The 17,612-nt window shown below is 40.0% G+C and overlaps 1 protein-coding gene across 9 annotated transcripts in view; it reads right to left on the bottom strand.

Annotated features, from left to right (window-relative positions):
* Window positions 1–17,612, bottom strand: part of Pik3c2g (phosphatidylinositol-4-phosphate 3-kinase catalytic subunit type 2 gamma) — a 337,297-nt gene that overhangs the window by 51,460 nt on the left and 268,225 nt on the right. For all 9 annotated transcript variants that reach the window (XM_031383723.1, XM_031383725.1, XM_031383721.1 and 6 more), the window contains one exon: window positions 5,185–5,260. In XM_031383723.1, the coding sequence (XP_031239583.1) occupies window positions 5,185–5,260 (76 nt within the window). The remainder of the gene's footprint in view (window positions 1–5,184; window positions 5,261–17,612) is intronic.

Below are 17,612 nucleotides of genomic sequence, written 5' to 3'. Positions count from 1 at the left end.
GTTTTTCTACACTTTATCCCGTATCTGTCTTTCACAGTGAGAGCTGTGTGGCTGGGCACAGATTGTCCATGGTTGTACTTCATTACCCAGTTTAGTTTTTCTACACTTTATCCCGTATCCGTCTCTCACATGTGAGAACTGTGTGGCTGGGCACACATGAACTGTTTGTGTGACAGCATGATTTCATATGCAAGGTGCCATGTATTGAACGTGTTCCTCAAAGCGCTATGTTTCGAAGGATTGGTCTGCAGCCTATGGCCATGTGGGAGGTGGCAGAGCCTGGAGAAGGTGAAGCTTCTGGAAAAAGTTCTGCTCCTAAGAAGGACAAGAGAACCCCCATTCCCTTCCTTTCCGCCTCTGTCCTATTCTGTCACATGAGTACCTTGGCTTCATAATGTATGAGCTCTAACCACAGTCTGACCAGGGACCCCCAAACAACATGACTTAATGTACGGAGACTAAAATCTCTGACATCATGAGCTTAAATAAACCATTGGATATTTTCTTTATTTACATTTTATTTATTTATTTATTTATTTACACTTATTTACATTTACCCTTTCCAGGTCTCCCCTCCAGAAACTCCCCGGCCTCTATGAGGGTGCTCCCCAACCCACCCACCTACTCCCACCTCCCCACCCAGGCATTTCCCTACACTAGGACATCCCACAGGCCCAAGGGCCACTCTTCCCACTGATGTCCAACAAGTCCATCTTCTGCCACATATGCAGCCAGAGCCCTGGGTCCCTCCATGTATATTCTTTGGTTGGTGGACCAGTCTCGAGGAACTCCAGAGGTCTAGCCAGTTGACACTGTTGCTCCCTCCATGCAGCTGCAACCCCCCTCAGCTCCTACAGTCCCTTCTCCAACTCCTCCATCAAGGACCCCTTGCTCAGTCCAATGGTTGGCTGAAAGCATCCACCTCTATACTTGTTAGGTTCTGGGAAAGCCTCTCAGGAGACAGCCATATCAGGCTCTTGTCAGCAAGTACTTCCTGGCATCCTCAATAGAGTCTGGGTTCGGTGACTATACATGGGATGGGTCCCCATGTGAGGCAGTCTCTGGATGGCCTTTCCTTCAGTCTCTGCTCCACACTTTGTCTCAATATTTCTTCCTGTGAGTATTTTGCTCCCCCTTCTTTTTTTTTTGTTTTCTTTTGTCTTTTTTCGAGACAGGGTTTCTCTCTGTAGCCTTGGCTGTCCTGGAACTCACTCTGTAGACCAGGCTGGTCTCGAACTCAGAAATTCGCCTGCCTCTGCCTCCCAAGTGCTGGGATTAAAGGCATGCACCACCACCGTCTGGCTTTGTTCCCCCTTCTAAGAAGCACTGAAGCATCCACCCTTTGGTCTTCCTTCTTCTTGAGCTTTATATGGTCTGTGAATTGTACTTGGGTACCTCAAACTTTTGGGCTAATATCCACTTTTCAGTGAGTGCATACCGTGTGTGTTCTTTCACTGGGTTACCTCACCCAGGATGATATTTTCAAATTTCATCCATTTGCCTGAGAGTTTCATGAAGTCATTGTTTTTAATACCCGAGTAATATTCCATTGTGTAAATGTACCACATTTTCTGTATCCATTCCTCTGTTGAGGGACATGTGGGTTGTTTCCAGCTTCTGGCTATTATAAATATGGCTGCTATGGACATAGTGGAACATGTCCTTATTACATGTTGGAGCATCTTCTGGGTATATGCCCAGGAGTGGTATAGCTAGGTCCTCAGGTAGTACGATGTCCAATTTTTTGAGGAACCGCCAAACTGATTTCCAGAGTGGTTGTACCAGCTTACAGTTCCACCAGTCATGAAGGAGTGTTCCTCTTTCTCTACATCCTCACCAGCATCTGCTATCACATGAGTTTTTGATCTTAGCCACTTTGACTGATGTGAGGTGGAATTTCAGGTTTGTTTTGATTTGTATTTCCCTGATGACTGAGGATGTTGAACATTTCTTTAGGTGCTTTTCAACCATTAGAGTTTCCTCAGTTGAGAATTCTCTGCTTAGCTCTGTTCCCTATTTTTTAATAGGGTTATTTGGTTTTCTGGAGTCTAACTACTTGAGTTCTTTGTATATATTGAATATTAGCCCTCTATTGGATGTAGGGTTGGTAAAGATCTTTTCCCAATCTACTGGTTGCCGTTCTGTCCTATTGACAGTGTACTTTTGCTTCACAGAAGCTTTGTAGTTTTATGAGGTCCCATTTGTCAATTCTTGATCTTAGAGCATGAGCTATTGGTGTTCTGTTCAGGGAGTTATGTTGACTATGATACTTTATTTTAGGAATGCAAAACCATACAAGCCATATTAATCTTTGTAGCATACAGAATCCTATGTCACCAGAAAGTTGATACGGGGAGAACTAAAATAAAATCCATAAAGATTTTTAGATTGTATTATGAAGTCAATATCATTTAACATGATAATTTATAGGAGATATTTCCCACGTGATTCTTTAAAAATTCTAGTGATTGGGAGCTCTCCTGTACAGGGACTTTTTCATGACGTCAGGACTGTGAGAAGACAACACAATCCTGAACTCCTTTTCCTTTTATAATCTACCTTTATAGGGATTATCATCATGTATATGTGATTGTCACAGTCAATGCTTAAGCCAGACTTGGTGTTCATCTTGGAATGCCAAGGTGCACAATATACACACCGTTTATCCAACCAAAGGGGTCTTATCTGTAATAAACACATATTCTAGAGTCATCAGTGAAGGACAACAAGGAGCCAAGGAATATTTTAGTAGAGAGTAGACTGGCAAATGACAAAAGATAAAGTCGTAAGCTGTCACATAAAATCCTGTTTCATGAGACACTGAAACCCAAGGACTGATAGTATTTCCTAGATTTAAGGTGATATGTTCAAGTTTGCTTTCTGTTGCTGTGGATAAGTACCACAAATAAAAGCAACTCGGGGAGGAAAGGGTTGATTTGACTTGCAGGTTAAAGTCTATCACCAAACAAAGTCAAGGCAGAAATTCAATACATGAAATGAAGAAGAGGCCATGCAGGAATGCTGATTACTGCCCTAATCCTTGTGGCTTGATCAACTAATGTTCTTCTATAGCTCAGGCCAACCTATCAAGGAATGGTGATGCATACATGGACTGCGTCTTTTTTCATCAATAAGAAAACATTCTCCAAACATGCCCACCAGACAATCTGATGGAGGAATTCCTCAGTCTAGGCTCCCTTTCGCATGTGTGTCAAGTTGATAAGTGAATATCCCACATATCCGGCATCTTTATATGAGTTTTGAGGCACACATCTAGAAACATAGGTATTCAAAATCAACACTCCAGGAGAGGTTGCCAAAGTCTGGGGTTTCCATTTAAGGCTGTTTCTATGCAAATCACTATCTGAACACATTTGAATAACTTTTCCCTCTAATCATTTAACAACATAAGCTAAAATCTTCAACTCATGGATGAGCATAATGCTTAAGTAAACAGAGTTCTTGCTAGCAGGCAGCAGCTATGCTGTGACAAAAGATTAGGAATCCAGAATGAGAAAATGATTTGAAGAAAGAAATAAGGCACAGTGAATCCTTGCTTATTACAGCGATTCGCATATCCTGCGTGAAAAATGTGTCTAATTGTTTTAAGACAATAAGCTGTTTTTAGTAGGCAGCCTATAGCTTCGATATGGAATGAATCAAATCTGTTGTTACTTCTGTTAAAATAATTCTTGAGTATTGATGACATATGAAATTTTAAAATTGGAAACTTCCTCAAAGCGCTGTTTTAATTTTTATAATAACCATCATAATTTTTGGTGCATATGTATTTCAAAATATCTTTCAGGAATAATGTTATGCATAAGACCCAAAGTGGACAGTAATCTGAGGTTTAGTTTTTCTTGAGGGGCTTCAATGACAGAGAGGCCCACACAGCCCCATTCTGACAACATCTCTAGAATTAAACAACTTGATTTTTTTTCCAGGCCTAGATTATTAAAGTTTGTGCTATTAGTGATAGTAACATCTACTTAGGTAATTAAAATAGATTGTTTTCTTTTTTTTTCTTTCTCCATTCTCAGTTTCTCTCCCCCTCTTTCTCTGGAAATCCTCATACATTAATTATCTCAGGAAGCATGAGCAATGCAGGTTGGGAAGAGAGTCCTTGACTTAACATTACTTTTCACAGAGCAAGAGATGTTGGCTATGTGCAAGCACAGTTACACGACTTAATAAATACTTGTGCCACATAACAGAGCATTCAGAAAACTCTCTACCTATACGATAAGTACCTGGGATATCAGATATAATGAGCACGTGGATATAACCTTAAGAGTCGGGGGGTTAATATGGATAAAATGAAGTCTGAGAGTTGGAAGGATTGGTGATGGCTGCAAAATTATGTACTTATAAATATGGAGATTGAAACCAGCATGTGTAGGGCTGAAGATGGCTCAGTGAATAAGAGTACCCTTAATTCTTGCAGAGAACCCAGATGCAGTTCCCATTACCCACATCAAGTGACTTACAGCCACCCATAACTTTAGTTTACCTGCATACTTACACTGCACATGCATACCTCCTGGCCAACAAAAAGACACACAAATAAAACTAACAAATTAATGTTTATATAAAACTAATATGTCATTGGATTGCTACACCTTGATGTGAAATAGATTATAAGTGCTTGGAACTCATAGAACTTTCAAGAGAGCCTATGTAAATCTAGGGAAATGATTGAATGTTCATTAGAACTTGCCCAGGACACATTTGGAAGAGAACAAGATGGTGGCACAAATACAAGGCTTTGTTCAGGAAGTAGAGCATCATGGGCTTTAAAACCTAAGAGTGAAACTTTATGATTATATTTTCTTTTCTTGCTTTGTAAGTAGTAGTAAAACTGCAAGATTCCTCTGCTAGAGAAAACAAAGATTCAGTCTTTGAAATGCAATTTAAATTCAAAGCACAACTAATTGAAATAAGGTACAGTGTGGACTGCGGTCCTGTCACTACTGTAAATGGACAAACACATCTTAGCTTATCTTAACTTGAAGACCATATTCTCAGGGGTTTTAAACTCTTTAGAAATGGCTGGGGAGGAAAACAGTAAGGTCTTAGCATTAAAAAGACATTATCATTTGGAACTGAAGACATTACCAGTAGATCTTCCCTACAATTACATACACAGTCACTGCACATGGTAATTGAGATAGATTCACTTACCTGGGTCCACAAACGGAGAGTCTTCAAGTGTTGGTTGTATATGTTCAGAGAGAAAAAAGCTAAGTACACAATCACTCTGAAAAAAAGATAAAATACAATGGTATAATATTTCTCCATTTCTTATATTTACCCATTCACTCTTGCATGGGAACATTGCTATTATCATAAGATTTTTAATGAGTACCTGTTATCAATTCCATAAACAGAAAAAAATTATTTGCAACTGTACTGCCAATATTGTTCTGCTATGAATTAAGGTAGTTTTTTTAAATTTGGCTTCAGATCAATTATATTTCTTCAAGAGATTCAAGGTTATTGTGTTGCTGGAGGTCATCATAAATGTTTATGTTCTATAATTGTAAAATTATCCACAAATCTCACATCTCCCTGACCTGGAATATATAAAGCTTTAGATAAAGCTTCCTGAGAAAAACTGCTTTCCAAATGACATAGTTGCTCGCTTTGTGAGAAACCATTACTCAAGGCTCAACTTGGAGAATGTTGACTGATGATTAAACTCCTTCTCAGCATTGAGGAATACTGGTACATATTAAGAAACAGGTAGGTGCATAAGGTTTTGTCTTTCTTTAGGACAGTCTAGGGGAGAAATAACATTAAAGGGAATGAATTCTAGTCATGTCCATTTTAGTAATAAAAATAGGGATCATCACAAATAAATTGCCATTTAACTTGAACTCCAAATGTATGCATGCCTGGTTAATCTGCAAATAGTTTTTCCTTAGTGAAACTGGCATTTATTTAGTTGTAAACTATCACATAGTCAAAGCACCTTCTCCTCCAAAGACATTCTATGATTGTACAAAGGACACACTGAATTATTGAATACACCATAACCATGTGTGCCAGTGTGGTAGTCAAGGTCACCCAGTTCAGCCTCTTCTTTTTCTGTTCAGTGGTCTCTCAGACCTCTATCAGGACACTTTTAACTCTTCCTTCCACGTCTGACCTCCCTGCTGATAACCTTATCTCCACTATTAAAGCAGTCATCAATCCTATGGATGAACAAATTACAGTCCTTCTTTCTAGTTACAATAGAAAAAAAATAGCTACTTTTCACATTGTAGGCTAAATTATGTTACTCCCACAAATTCACACACTGACCTGGTAAATCTCAGAACCACAGAAAGAGATCTGATTGGAAAATGGTGTCATTTGGGATACAATTAGTTATACAGTGTTATAGACTGATTGAGCATAGCCCCCATCGCTTGTGTATTTGGATACTTGGTCTGCAGTTGATGGAACTGTTTGGGAAGGATTAGTGGGTGGGGCCTTTGTTGGAGGAAGTTTGGCACAGGAAGTGGGCTTTTTTAGCTTTCAAAAGCCCACTCCATTCATAGTTAGATCTCCCTCGGCCTCTTGCTTGTGGATCAGATGTGACTGCTCAGCTCCCTGCCTGCTTGCCTGGTGCCAGGCTCCCTGTCATGGTGGTCATGGACTTTAAGTCTTTGTAACTGTGAGTCCCAGTAAATACTTTCTTTTATAAGTTGCCTTGGTCATGGTGTCTCTTCACAGTGATAGAAAAGTAAGCACAGCATCTAGATGGGATCCTCTGATCTGATATTATTGGTTCTCTTATAAAAGGGGATGGTTTTGATATTACAAAGAGAAAACTACAAACAGACCCTGGGTGAACCTGGCAGAAATTCTTCTGTTGGGTATGAGAAGGAACTACAGCTGCTGACATAATGATTTTAGACCCCAACTGAGAGAATGTCCAGATAACATGTTTCTGCTACTCGTGTCCCAGTAGTATGGTAACTTTTTAACAGAAGCTCTAGAGAAGCACACAGTGCTGAACCCCTCGTCAACTGCCTTCTTCTATTTTTTATCCTCCACATTGGAATCCAATCTATTCTTTATCTCTCCACCCCCTTTTCTTTTTCATCTGTGTTAAATATCATCAACCAGAAAACAATACAATGCATGCTCGTGCATATAGAATGCCTGTGACTCATGTTCTCCCTGACACTGTGAGCCCAGGGGAGGGCTCACAGTGGGTCCTCTTCAGTTTCTACTTATGTTATGGTCAGTCACTTGCAGGTTTTGCCTAACTTACCTCTAAAATATACTCTCCTCTTTACTTCTAATAATCTTTACATTCAAAAGTATTCTTTTAAAAAATCCAGCAGATGTTTTGTCTCCAGTGACAGGATTTGTCATTTGCTTTTCTGCTGTCTGCTAATACCAGGCTCTCTCCATTTCTCTCCTATGTCTTGCTGTTCCTTATTTCTTTACTCGTTTTCCATTTGTTTATAACTTAAGGTTTACATTTTAAATCCCTTGAAACTCAATGTTTTAGGGTGACTTATTTGACACTTTCATTGACTCAGAAATCCACGTCTTTCTTTGCGATTTGTCTCCTCAGTCTCAGCTCTGTACCTGCATTCCTTTGGGCTCTCCGAACATGTGCATCAAGAAGTGTGAGCCACGCCATTGTTCTACTCCTCCTGACACCAGGCTCAAACCAAGCATTTCTTTATCTCTCTCTTTTTCTTGCCCCAGGAATAACATACAGTGTAAAGTTCCGTGATCACAGTACCACAGTTTAGGAGTTCCCATGTAAGTCTCTCTGGAGCAGAGGCAGAGTCATGGGCAGATGAGGCGTCAGCACTGGAACTTAGTGTCACAGAACAAGAGAAGCCTTTTCCCCGGAGGCTTTCGCCTGCCTCGACAGCTACTGCCACATCAGCCTCGAAGTAGATGTCTTCCTTCTGTGAGACTGCTACTTTCCCAGTTCCAGAACCTTCCATTTCCATCTCGTCTATAGCAGATGGGTCCACATCTCCTCGTGCTAACCATTCTCCCCAGTATTTCTGCAAAGGTACCACCAGACCTTCCAAAACCCATCTTTAACAATCTGAAACGCTGATGGTGGTTCTGCCTTACCCTTTCAAAGAAGGAGCCTGCTTCTGACAGGGACATCGCTCATTCTCTCTCCTCTTTACTGTTTCCAGCCCTTTCGTTATGAGAGCCTGTATGGATTGTATTTATCTCATCAAAGATTCCCTGATTTCTTTATCCTCTTACTTTTTCTACATGTTCCTTTCTTCCTCCTCTCTAACTTGTCTACCACTGGCCCAGGATGCTCCCTCACTCTTTTCTGGTGAGCCACAGAGCTACCAAGAGCAGAGACTGAGGGCCTCACACACAGTGCTGAGACTCAGTGAGAGACTCACACACAGTGCTGTTCAAACACTGTGTTGCAGAAGGAGCCGAGAGCTGTCTTCCAGTGCAGATTGTGTTGGCTAGTGTAAATAGTCCTGCTAACGGTTTATATACATTACAAGTTAGCCAATTGTCAAATTCTATCTCTACATTTTGGTCTGTTGTAAGTCTGCTGAACAGGGCCCCTACCTCAGGAAATCAATCAGCTCAGAGCCAAGTGGGTGGGTGACTACAAGCTATTTTTCTTTCTTTTTTTTTTTTTTTTTAATTTGAATGTTTAAAATCAAATCTCCAACTGGACAGAACTGGTTGAAGAAATACAACCTTTCCAAATCTTTGCTGACTAGCCAATTATTTTTACTATTTTTTTTTTTTGGCAAAAGTTAGAACTTATTATTCAATGGAAAATACACATCTATGTTAAGCAAGATGCTTTTCTGTTAGTTCCTGAAATGTCGCTACTAGTTAACTCTCCTCCGAGTTTATACCACTGTGTCCTTGAACTTTTTAATTCTGGGTCTAGCCGGGATACTAAACACTAATACTTTATTGCAGCAAGTATTTTTTTCCTTCTGAAAAAAAATTATGGTCAAGTGTCACTGAAAAAAGAAGCCAAAAAGAAAAAAAAAAGTAAATAAAACATGGAAAGCAAGTTCAACACCTAGTGTAGCTGAGTTAGGAAGGTCATGAGTTCAAGGCTAACATGGGCTACATAGTGAGACATGGTCCAAAATAATGATGATATTACTAAATATCAAAATAATCATTAAATTTCTTTATGACTCTGAATCCTACCTATAGTTTGGAAACGTACAAGAATGTTAGTAATGCAACTGCTTTCACTGATAATCCACACCTGTGTTCCCATCTGGACAGGGGTTGCTCTTCAGATGATACGGCGGCATTTACTTGAGTGACTGACTTACAATACCCAGCTCTGAAGGTGGCAGGTGTCCAGAGGCAGTGATGCTTCCACACACAGCAATATTTGTGACATATTTACTAAAATTATTTGTTATTTATTGGAAATCCAAATGGAACTTGGTGGCCTGTATATTATCTAGTTTGCTACAATAGGAATTAGTGTGTAGATCCTAGCCGGACCCAGAATTAAAAAGAGTTCAATGACATGGCAGTAAAAAGAAGCACGGGGCAATAATTAACTAGTGGTGGTCTTTCAGGAACTAACAGAAAAGACATCTTGCTTTATATAGAATTTTGTATCCACTGGGTAATAAGTTTAGTCCACCTATATGTGCACACTAGAAGGTACTTGGAAAGTATGTGGCCTATTTTTGGTTACTTGATGACTGGAGAGTTCAACTAACAATCAGTGGTCACTTATCATAAAATATCTTGTACATTCTTTCGGTATGTGGGCTGGGATGTCACTCCACGCACCAGTGCCGGTCTTCCAGAAGCAAGATCCTGGAGCTCGAGGATAAAAATCAGGATCCCCCAAAAGCCAAATAAAAAGCAAAAGGAGGTTGTTCTTCAGTAAGTTTTTATTGGGAAATACTTTCCGAGGCAAAAGCCCTGAATTTAACTTCTCCTTTCTAGAAAGAGGGTGCCAGTGGGTAATTGGAATCAGCAATATAGTCAGTAAGCTGAGGCTCACGTTCGTGGCTGTGACATGTCCTGTCGAAGAGCAGATTCCATACAGAGGGTTTGTGAGGTGTGGCCAGTAAAAGCCTTCCAGGAATTCTAGAACATTGTAGTCATTTGGGTTAAGTCTAAAGCTTGTATTACCTTCCATGAGTTTTCAGGAGAATGCATCATGACCATTTCTGTTTGGAATGATGACAGGTGTATAGACTGAAGGAAAATGAATGCCCAGAAATAACTCCTAGAGCACGAGGCTAGTCGGCTCAACCCACCTTTTCCTTTGGGCATTCCTTCTGCCCCTGTGCCCACCTTTTCCTTTGGGCATTCCATTCTGCCCCTGTGCCCACCTTTTCCTTTGGGCATTCCATTCTGCCCCTGTGCCCACCTTTTCCTTTGGGCATTCCATTCTGCCCCTGGGGGCTCCAGACATGATGGCTGCTTTCTCTCCCATCCTCTTTCAGCTCTGGTCCTGCGTGAGAGGTAGGTGTCCTCATGTCTCTTTGCTCTTGCAATATCTGTTCTTTTGTGAGGTGCTTTGCCTTGGACACAATGTCTATAGAGCAATGTTCTGTGACCCCCTGAGGTTACACTTTCCTGTAGATCTGTGGTGCACTGGACATCATTTTTAAAAAGACATTGAGCCTTATATGTTTTTGTTTTCTTCATAGTACTATTGTTATATCACACATTTAAATACAGATCATAACACATTTTTAAATATTCATGCAAATCATCCTTCAAAATCGTAGGCTCTTTATTCTTCCTTCCTTCACTCTCAATGATTTTTGTCTTATGTTGCAGTCAGTCAGTCACTCTTGTTCGGGTTTTGACCAGTGATCAAAACTCTTCCATTATCACATTTTATATATATATATATATATATATATATATATATATATATATATATAATTTATAGCCCCACCTCCTCCATTATAAGTCCTCTTAAAAACAGGAAAATATCAGACATATCTTGACTGCAGGAACATTTCAATGATCAATATCTATTCCATGTCTTTATGTCCACTATTTGTCAATTTGGATTCCATAGTCTGTTTTTATGCTAACTATCTTGCATGTTCTTTATGAATCCTGTGACCTTATCTTCATTTTTTTTATTCATTTGGCAAAACACCAAGTTGTGTGTGTGTGTGTGTGTGTATATATATATATATATATATATATATATATATATATATATATATATATCCAACTCTGCAAGTGTAATTGCCTAATGTTTCTGGAAACACATACATATGGCTATACTTAATGGTGACCCACCTTTGAGTGTGTCTTGAATATTTTATGGAAAATTCGATGAACACCATTATTCCAATTATTATTTGACAATAGCACTGTTCCATTCTTTGTGGTCTTTGCTTCTCAAATTCCAATCTTTCTTCCTCCCCAGCCTGTTCATGGGTTTCCTGATTTCTGGAATAGAACCCATTTCCCATCACAATCTGTCAGGGTAGTCACATCTGACCTTTCTTCTGTTACACAGATGGACTAACTCTAATTTGAGGACACTTGGAACCCCAGATCCCTTGTTCTTCTACTCAGGTCATTGCTCTGTTCTCTGACTGAGTCTTTCTTTCTGTTTACTTCACTTTTGAAATGAATGCCTTTTAAAAATAGAATGCATATATCCTGTAAATATATTCAATAAAGAAAATTATTGACTCACATTTCCCTGTATTCTATCTTTCTCTAAGTTTAGAGAAAGTCTGTTGCAAAGTTGTTTTCTACTTTCTATCTCAAATCTCTCTTTTTATTTTCTTGAACCTCTTCCAGGTGGGTTTTTGTTTCTAAAAGTCCTAGCAGCTTTTTGACTGTTGAGATCACTGATATGAGCCACTAAACCCATGCTAGTTCCTGACTGTTGACTCTCTAAATTTGAGCAGATAGCCATCCCCCCATTTGCATCCTCCTCCCTTGTTGGATTCCTGGCATTCTCTTCTCTGGGGTTTGCTGATTGGTCTCTCTCAGCTTTCTTTGCTGAGTTGACCTTATCTCCCAAAACCTTAAAATTGGTAGGCTGCCTGGTCTGCTTTTCCAACTATGTCTCTTTCATATTCATTTCTCAGTGAACTTAGGATTATTTAATTTCTTCCAGTATACAGTTTTGATAGTGAGTTCTTTGGAGACGATACCAATATGTATATTTTTAGCCAAACATTCTTCCTTAATGAATCAAAACCTCTGCTGTGTACTTTTTGGAAGTCTCATAGACAACTCAAAAGTAGTGTGTTTAGATTCAGTCTCTGGCCTCCCACTCACGTCCAGTGACACGTCTGATATTCTCTTTCCTAACATCTCAGCCAATTTGAACTCATGTGACAAGAAAGTTATCTTAGTGTCTGCCTCACATCCTGCTTTGACAGCCAGCTTTTGAACATTAATGTATGGACATTCAAACATGTAGGACACTCTTACTATGTATGCATTTGGTGAACAAATAAAAATGGCTGTGATTTGTCTTGGGTTATCTAAAGTTACCAGTCGTTGAGCTAAATGTCATTGGGTGATATGAAATGTTATATATATATATATATGTATATATATATATATATATATATATATATATGCTTCCTTTGCTAGATTCTAATATAACTAATGGGAAATTTTAATTTCCATTATGCTTTTAAATGAAAAATGAGGACAATGAAAAACAAACATGAAATCCAATGGGTCAATATTAAATTAAAATCTCCATCAGAGTATGTTTTGTTAAACTCAGAATACTCATTCATAATACGTTTACCAATTACATTAACTGGTATGTAATTTAAAATGATTGACTTTTTTTTAGAGAGCTGATCAATTGAGAACCTAAGTGTTTTTCCTATACCATATTATCAAAGGCTGAACAGAGTTAAAATACATGCACAGGCCAGAATGAATGGACTATAAAAGCAAGATCCATTTTTCTCTTTCTTTACAAAAGCACATTAAGTGTTCCCATTTATTAGCTAGCCAGCCAACTTCGAACATTGGCTGCAAGATTTAGTGACTTAAAACAATAAGCTAAATCTATTTCTCTCAAATGCTGTGGAGTGCTGTAAAATACATAAACTAAAAAAAAAAAAAAAAAAAAAAATTCCCATAAGACTTCTAAATCATAGCTGAGCAGTAATTGTGTTTTATTGCATTCTTCATAAAGTAACATGTCAGCATGTCCAGTTCTCGCCTGGCTCAGCCCACTGTGCTCATGGTGGAGTTACATGGAAAACTAACACCATGAAGAACTCTGAATGTCTGAAGAATCCTTTGTACTTTGGCTCTCGGATGTCATCAGTGCTTCACCAGACTGTGAAGAATCGTCTTGGTTTTACTGATGGTGCACACATGACATTTACCCTGCCTGCAATGTAAGCACAGCTAGCGCCAAACAAGAAGAGACCATCGTGATGACAAACACGCCATTAACATCTGGGTTTAGCAGTGGGGAGCAGGAAACATATGTTCCCTATTAAGACAGGATTTATCCACTTGGCTTTATTTTGACATTGGGTTTGACATTTAAAAAAAAAAAAAACATTGCCTAAACCTTAAGTGATATCATTCCCTGTTTGCAGGGACATCCAGAAATGAGCAACAGTTCTGAGAATTGGGAATGGTCCCAGTGCACAGGGCTGGCTGTGAGATGCTGCGCGCATGCTCTGTGTGAGTCTCAGCTGAAGGGGACATGCCCTTGGTGAGGTTTCCAGTCACTTGCTGTAATTTTTTTTTAAATCACAAGGTTCACATTACTCTTTCCAAAGACTTTTGCTTCATTTACAACACAATTCTATCAAAACAGAACAAAATTTAAAGAAGCAAAAAAGAACTCTTGTTAGCTCCAATGCAGTGCTTGCTTGAAACTATAAACACTGAAAGGAATCTCAGTCTGGGGATGTGAGCGAGGGTGAGGCAACAGAAGCCAGGCAGGGATTTCACCAGGATGCCTAAACACAACCTCAGTCTTTTTAGAAGGGATGGGTAGTGTGTGATAGTGCTTGTCATTTAACGCCTGCTTCATTTATCAACCAACTCTCTACCTTTCCAAGAGATAGGTGATAAATAGATAGGCAGTTAGGTAAGTAGGTAGGCAGAGCTTAGGTATCTTTAGGGATCTGTCCCATTACATAGACTGTTTCAATATGTTTCAATCCCCACCCTCCCAACCCCTAGAGAGCAGATGCTCTTCTGACATAATTGATTCTTGACCTCAAAGTGTCCTCTAATCCAAAGCAGCGCATCTCACAGGCAAGGATGCACAGAAATAGGTGGTTCTGTGGTTATATTCAAGCTGCAGTTTCTCTCTTCTCTCCCAAAGCCTTTTCACTTTAGGTCATGTGTTATTTATGCTCACATCTATATAATCACTATATTATGAGCTTATTTAGTATATCTCACAATATTTTCACTTATCCAGATTACACTGGAAACAAACTAAAGCTCTGGCTCTAGAATGTTACAAACAGTAGGTGTTCAAAAACATTTTTTTTAAAAAAAGTTCCAGGGCTGGCAGTTTCTTCAGGAATGTATGAGCCACCGATGAGTTAGTTGCCCACTTCTGATAAATAATCTATCGTCTTGTTCACATAAGGACCATCAATTACATTCAGTGGCCAAAAAAGTAGAAGAAGAACTTACAGGGAATGAGAAAGGTTTTAGTTGATGAGAGTAGAATAAAAGGGTAATGGGTCAGGAAAAGATCAAAATGTATTGTATATGTGTATGCAATTGGCAAGTAAAAAATTTTACATAGTTATGCATAGTGATACAATGTATTTTGAAAGAGCTGTAAATTTAGCATATAACTAAAACTGAGCACATATTTTGGTATGCATGCATAATAGGATTATCTTTAATTTTCCTGTGCTGCCACATGACAAGCAACTGTGAAAAACAGTGTTTCTTGGAGGCTTTTGCTAGGATCAAAGATAAAGACTGTTCTGCCCAGGAATCCTCAGAACAAACAGTACACATCCCTTCGCATCTCTTGTTTTATTACAGAGGAGAAGAAATCAGAAATCCTCCCAGAAATTTCTTCTAACTTGCTTATGTCACTTAAAATAGTAAAATTTTATAAGCTTTATAATTTTTTTATAAATCTTAATGTTCATATCTTTAAAGTAGCTTTCTTCATTCACACGAGGAAAGAGAGCCAATCAGTAATACAGAATGAAAAACGTCAAAGTAATACGATTTATGTTAGAAATACTAGTGTAACTTTTAGGTCAACTGTGTTTTACTTAATCCTGAAGTCAAATTTCATTTCCCAAACATAAGCAGATTTAAGGAAGTGCAGTGGTTAATCTTGGTTGCCTACTTGATGGGACTTAGGGTCACTTAGAAGACACACCTCTGCACCTGTCATTGAGGATGTTTTCGGAGAGATTTAACACAGATTGGAAGATCCATGCTAAATGTGCATGGCACTATCCCATAGGCTGAGGCCCCAGACTGAGTAAACGGGATTAAGAAGCTGAGTGTGAGGTCTATGGCTCTCTCCTTCTGGACTGTGGATGCAGTGTGACCAGCTGCTTCAGGCTCCTGTTGCCTTTCCCCCATTCAGAACTAGGACCATGCATTTCACCATGGTGAACTTCACCCTCAAGCTGGGGACCAAATAAGCCTCTCTTACCTTAAGCAGCTTTTGTTAGTTGTTTTTGCCATAACAACAAGAAAAAAAAGAGACTACTGGGAGTTCCTACAAACATACAGAGATGCACAAACATAGGAGATCACTAACAATTGCTCATGGTGTACAACCTAGAGAATCTGGGCACTCAGGCCAGACTGGCTAGCAATGGTATTAAGCTAGTGTGTGTGTGTGTGTGTGTGTGTGTGTGTGTGTGTGTGTGTGTGTAGGCCAAAGACTGATGTCAAGAACCTTCCTCAATCCAGTTTCACCTTATTTCTTGAGTCAGGGTGTTGGGCTCTATTTGGCCCTGGTTTGGTCCTTGAGGACAAACCTGAACCTGGCTCAAGTTTTATAAACTGTCTCAGTCACTTCCGTACTGGAGTGACTCAGCACAACCTGCTTAAGCCTGCCTTTGCCTAGCTCCTCCTGACGTAGAGTAACTAACTGTTGGTTCCCTTAGCCACCCCCATATCCTTCGTCAACTTTCCCCTCCCCCTATGTCATCTTACCTCAGCAGAAAACTCCGCCTCCTCTCTCAGCCCTTTATAAAGAAAAGATTGATACAATAAAATGAGTTCCTGCTTTGACAGACTCCTGGCTCCTGGTGGTTATTCTCCGGAGGCAGAAGATCCAAGCCGCCACACTCACCATCCCGCTCAGCCCCAGGAGAGGGGCTCGGCTGGACCGGGTTCTCTCCCTCTTTCGCCTGGTTCTGCCCCACAGAGAGCCTGCCTGGCATCAGGGTCTCTCAGGGAACATGGAGCTCACAGATTTGATTAGATGTGCTCCAGCACTCAGACAGGACTAGCCTTTATTACTGAGGTTGCGCATACATACCAATCCTGACTTTATGTGGATGCTGGGGGATCTGAACCCTTGTTCCTTGATAGGTCAATAAGCACTTTAGAGACTGAACCATCTCCCCAGACCTCACTGTTCAGTACTTGACATCATTATGGCTCCATCACAGGATAGTCCCTGGAGTCACACTCAAGTTCCAGGTATGGAGAATGTATGAATTGACAAAGGTCTTTATGAGACCATCAGTACCTAATACTATAGATAAGACCAGTCAGATGTCTATGGTGCCATCCATGTCACGTTCAGCTTTTTCCTTTCTGTGGTAGAGTTTCCCAAACATGTCTGGACATATGAATTACTTGAGTTAAACACACACCTCACACAATACTCCAGATTACTTTTACTATGAGGTAAGCATTTCTGAGAATGAGATTCCTAAAGATACTTTAAAAATCTCTCCCTTATTCTGAAACAGTGGTTGGACCACATCTCTAGTCAGAAAGTACATAATATCATCATCAACAACAACAATAATACCAACACACTTGTTGGGCTGGGCATGCAGCTCAGTGGTAGAATGCTTGTCTAGCAGGTACAAGTCCCTGGGTTCAACCTAGACCTGCAGACATACAAATATACACTTATTTTTTGTTAACTCAGTAGTTCCAGAAAGCCGCCGCTATGACACTCTGTTTACAAAGCATGCATATTATGTTGGTGCTTTTGGACTCACTAATCTAACAAATCCTTGGTTAATTTGTGTAGTGTAGAACAGACAAGTATGAAAAGAGATGTGGTTTATAGATCTTATAAAATGGTACCATCCTCTAAACACTCACTGAGGCCAGACATGTCTGCCAGTGGGAGAGCACCGGCTGAGCACAGACAAAGCCCTGCTCATCTCCAATACCCCCTAAAATCTGCTAAGTTGCTGGAGTCATACTTGTTACCTGGTACTTTGGGAGAACAGCTACAATTTTAGCTTCCTCTCCTGATCACCTATTGTGAAACACAAGATGGAAGTCTCTTCCTCAGAACCCCAGGGGTGGGCAGCGGCACATCCTCTAGCTGGTGTGTGCTGTGCCCAGGGGTGGGCAGCGGCACATCCTCTAGCTGGTGTGCTGTGCCCAGGGTTAGGCAGTGGCACATCCTCTAGCTGGTGTGCTGTGCCCAGGGGTGGGCAGTGGCACATCCTCTAGCTGGT

This window comes from Mastomys coucha, unplaced genomic scaffold (genome assembly GCF_008632895.1).
Source record: "Mastomys coucha isolate ucsf_1 unplaced genomic scaffold, UCSF_Mcou_1 pScaffold20, whole genome shotgun sequence".
In the NCBI taxonomy this organism is placed as follows: Eukaryota; Metazoa; Chordata; class Mammalia; order Rodentia; family Muridae; genus Mastomys; species Mastomys coucha.
The sequence above is the reverse complement of the archived record's forward strand: the minus strand, read 5'-3'. Positions and strand labels throughout refer to the sequence as shown.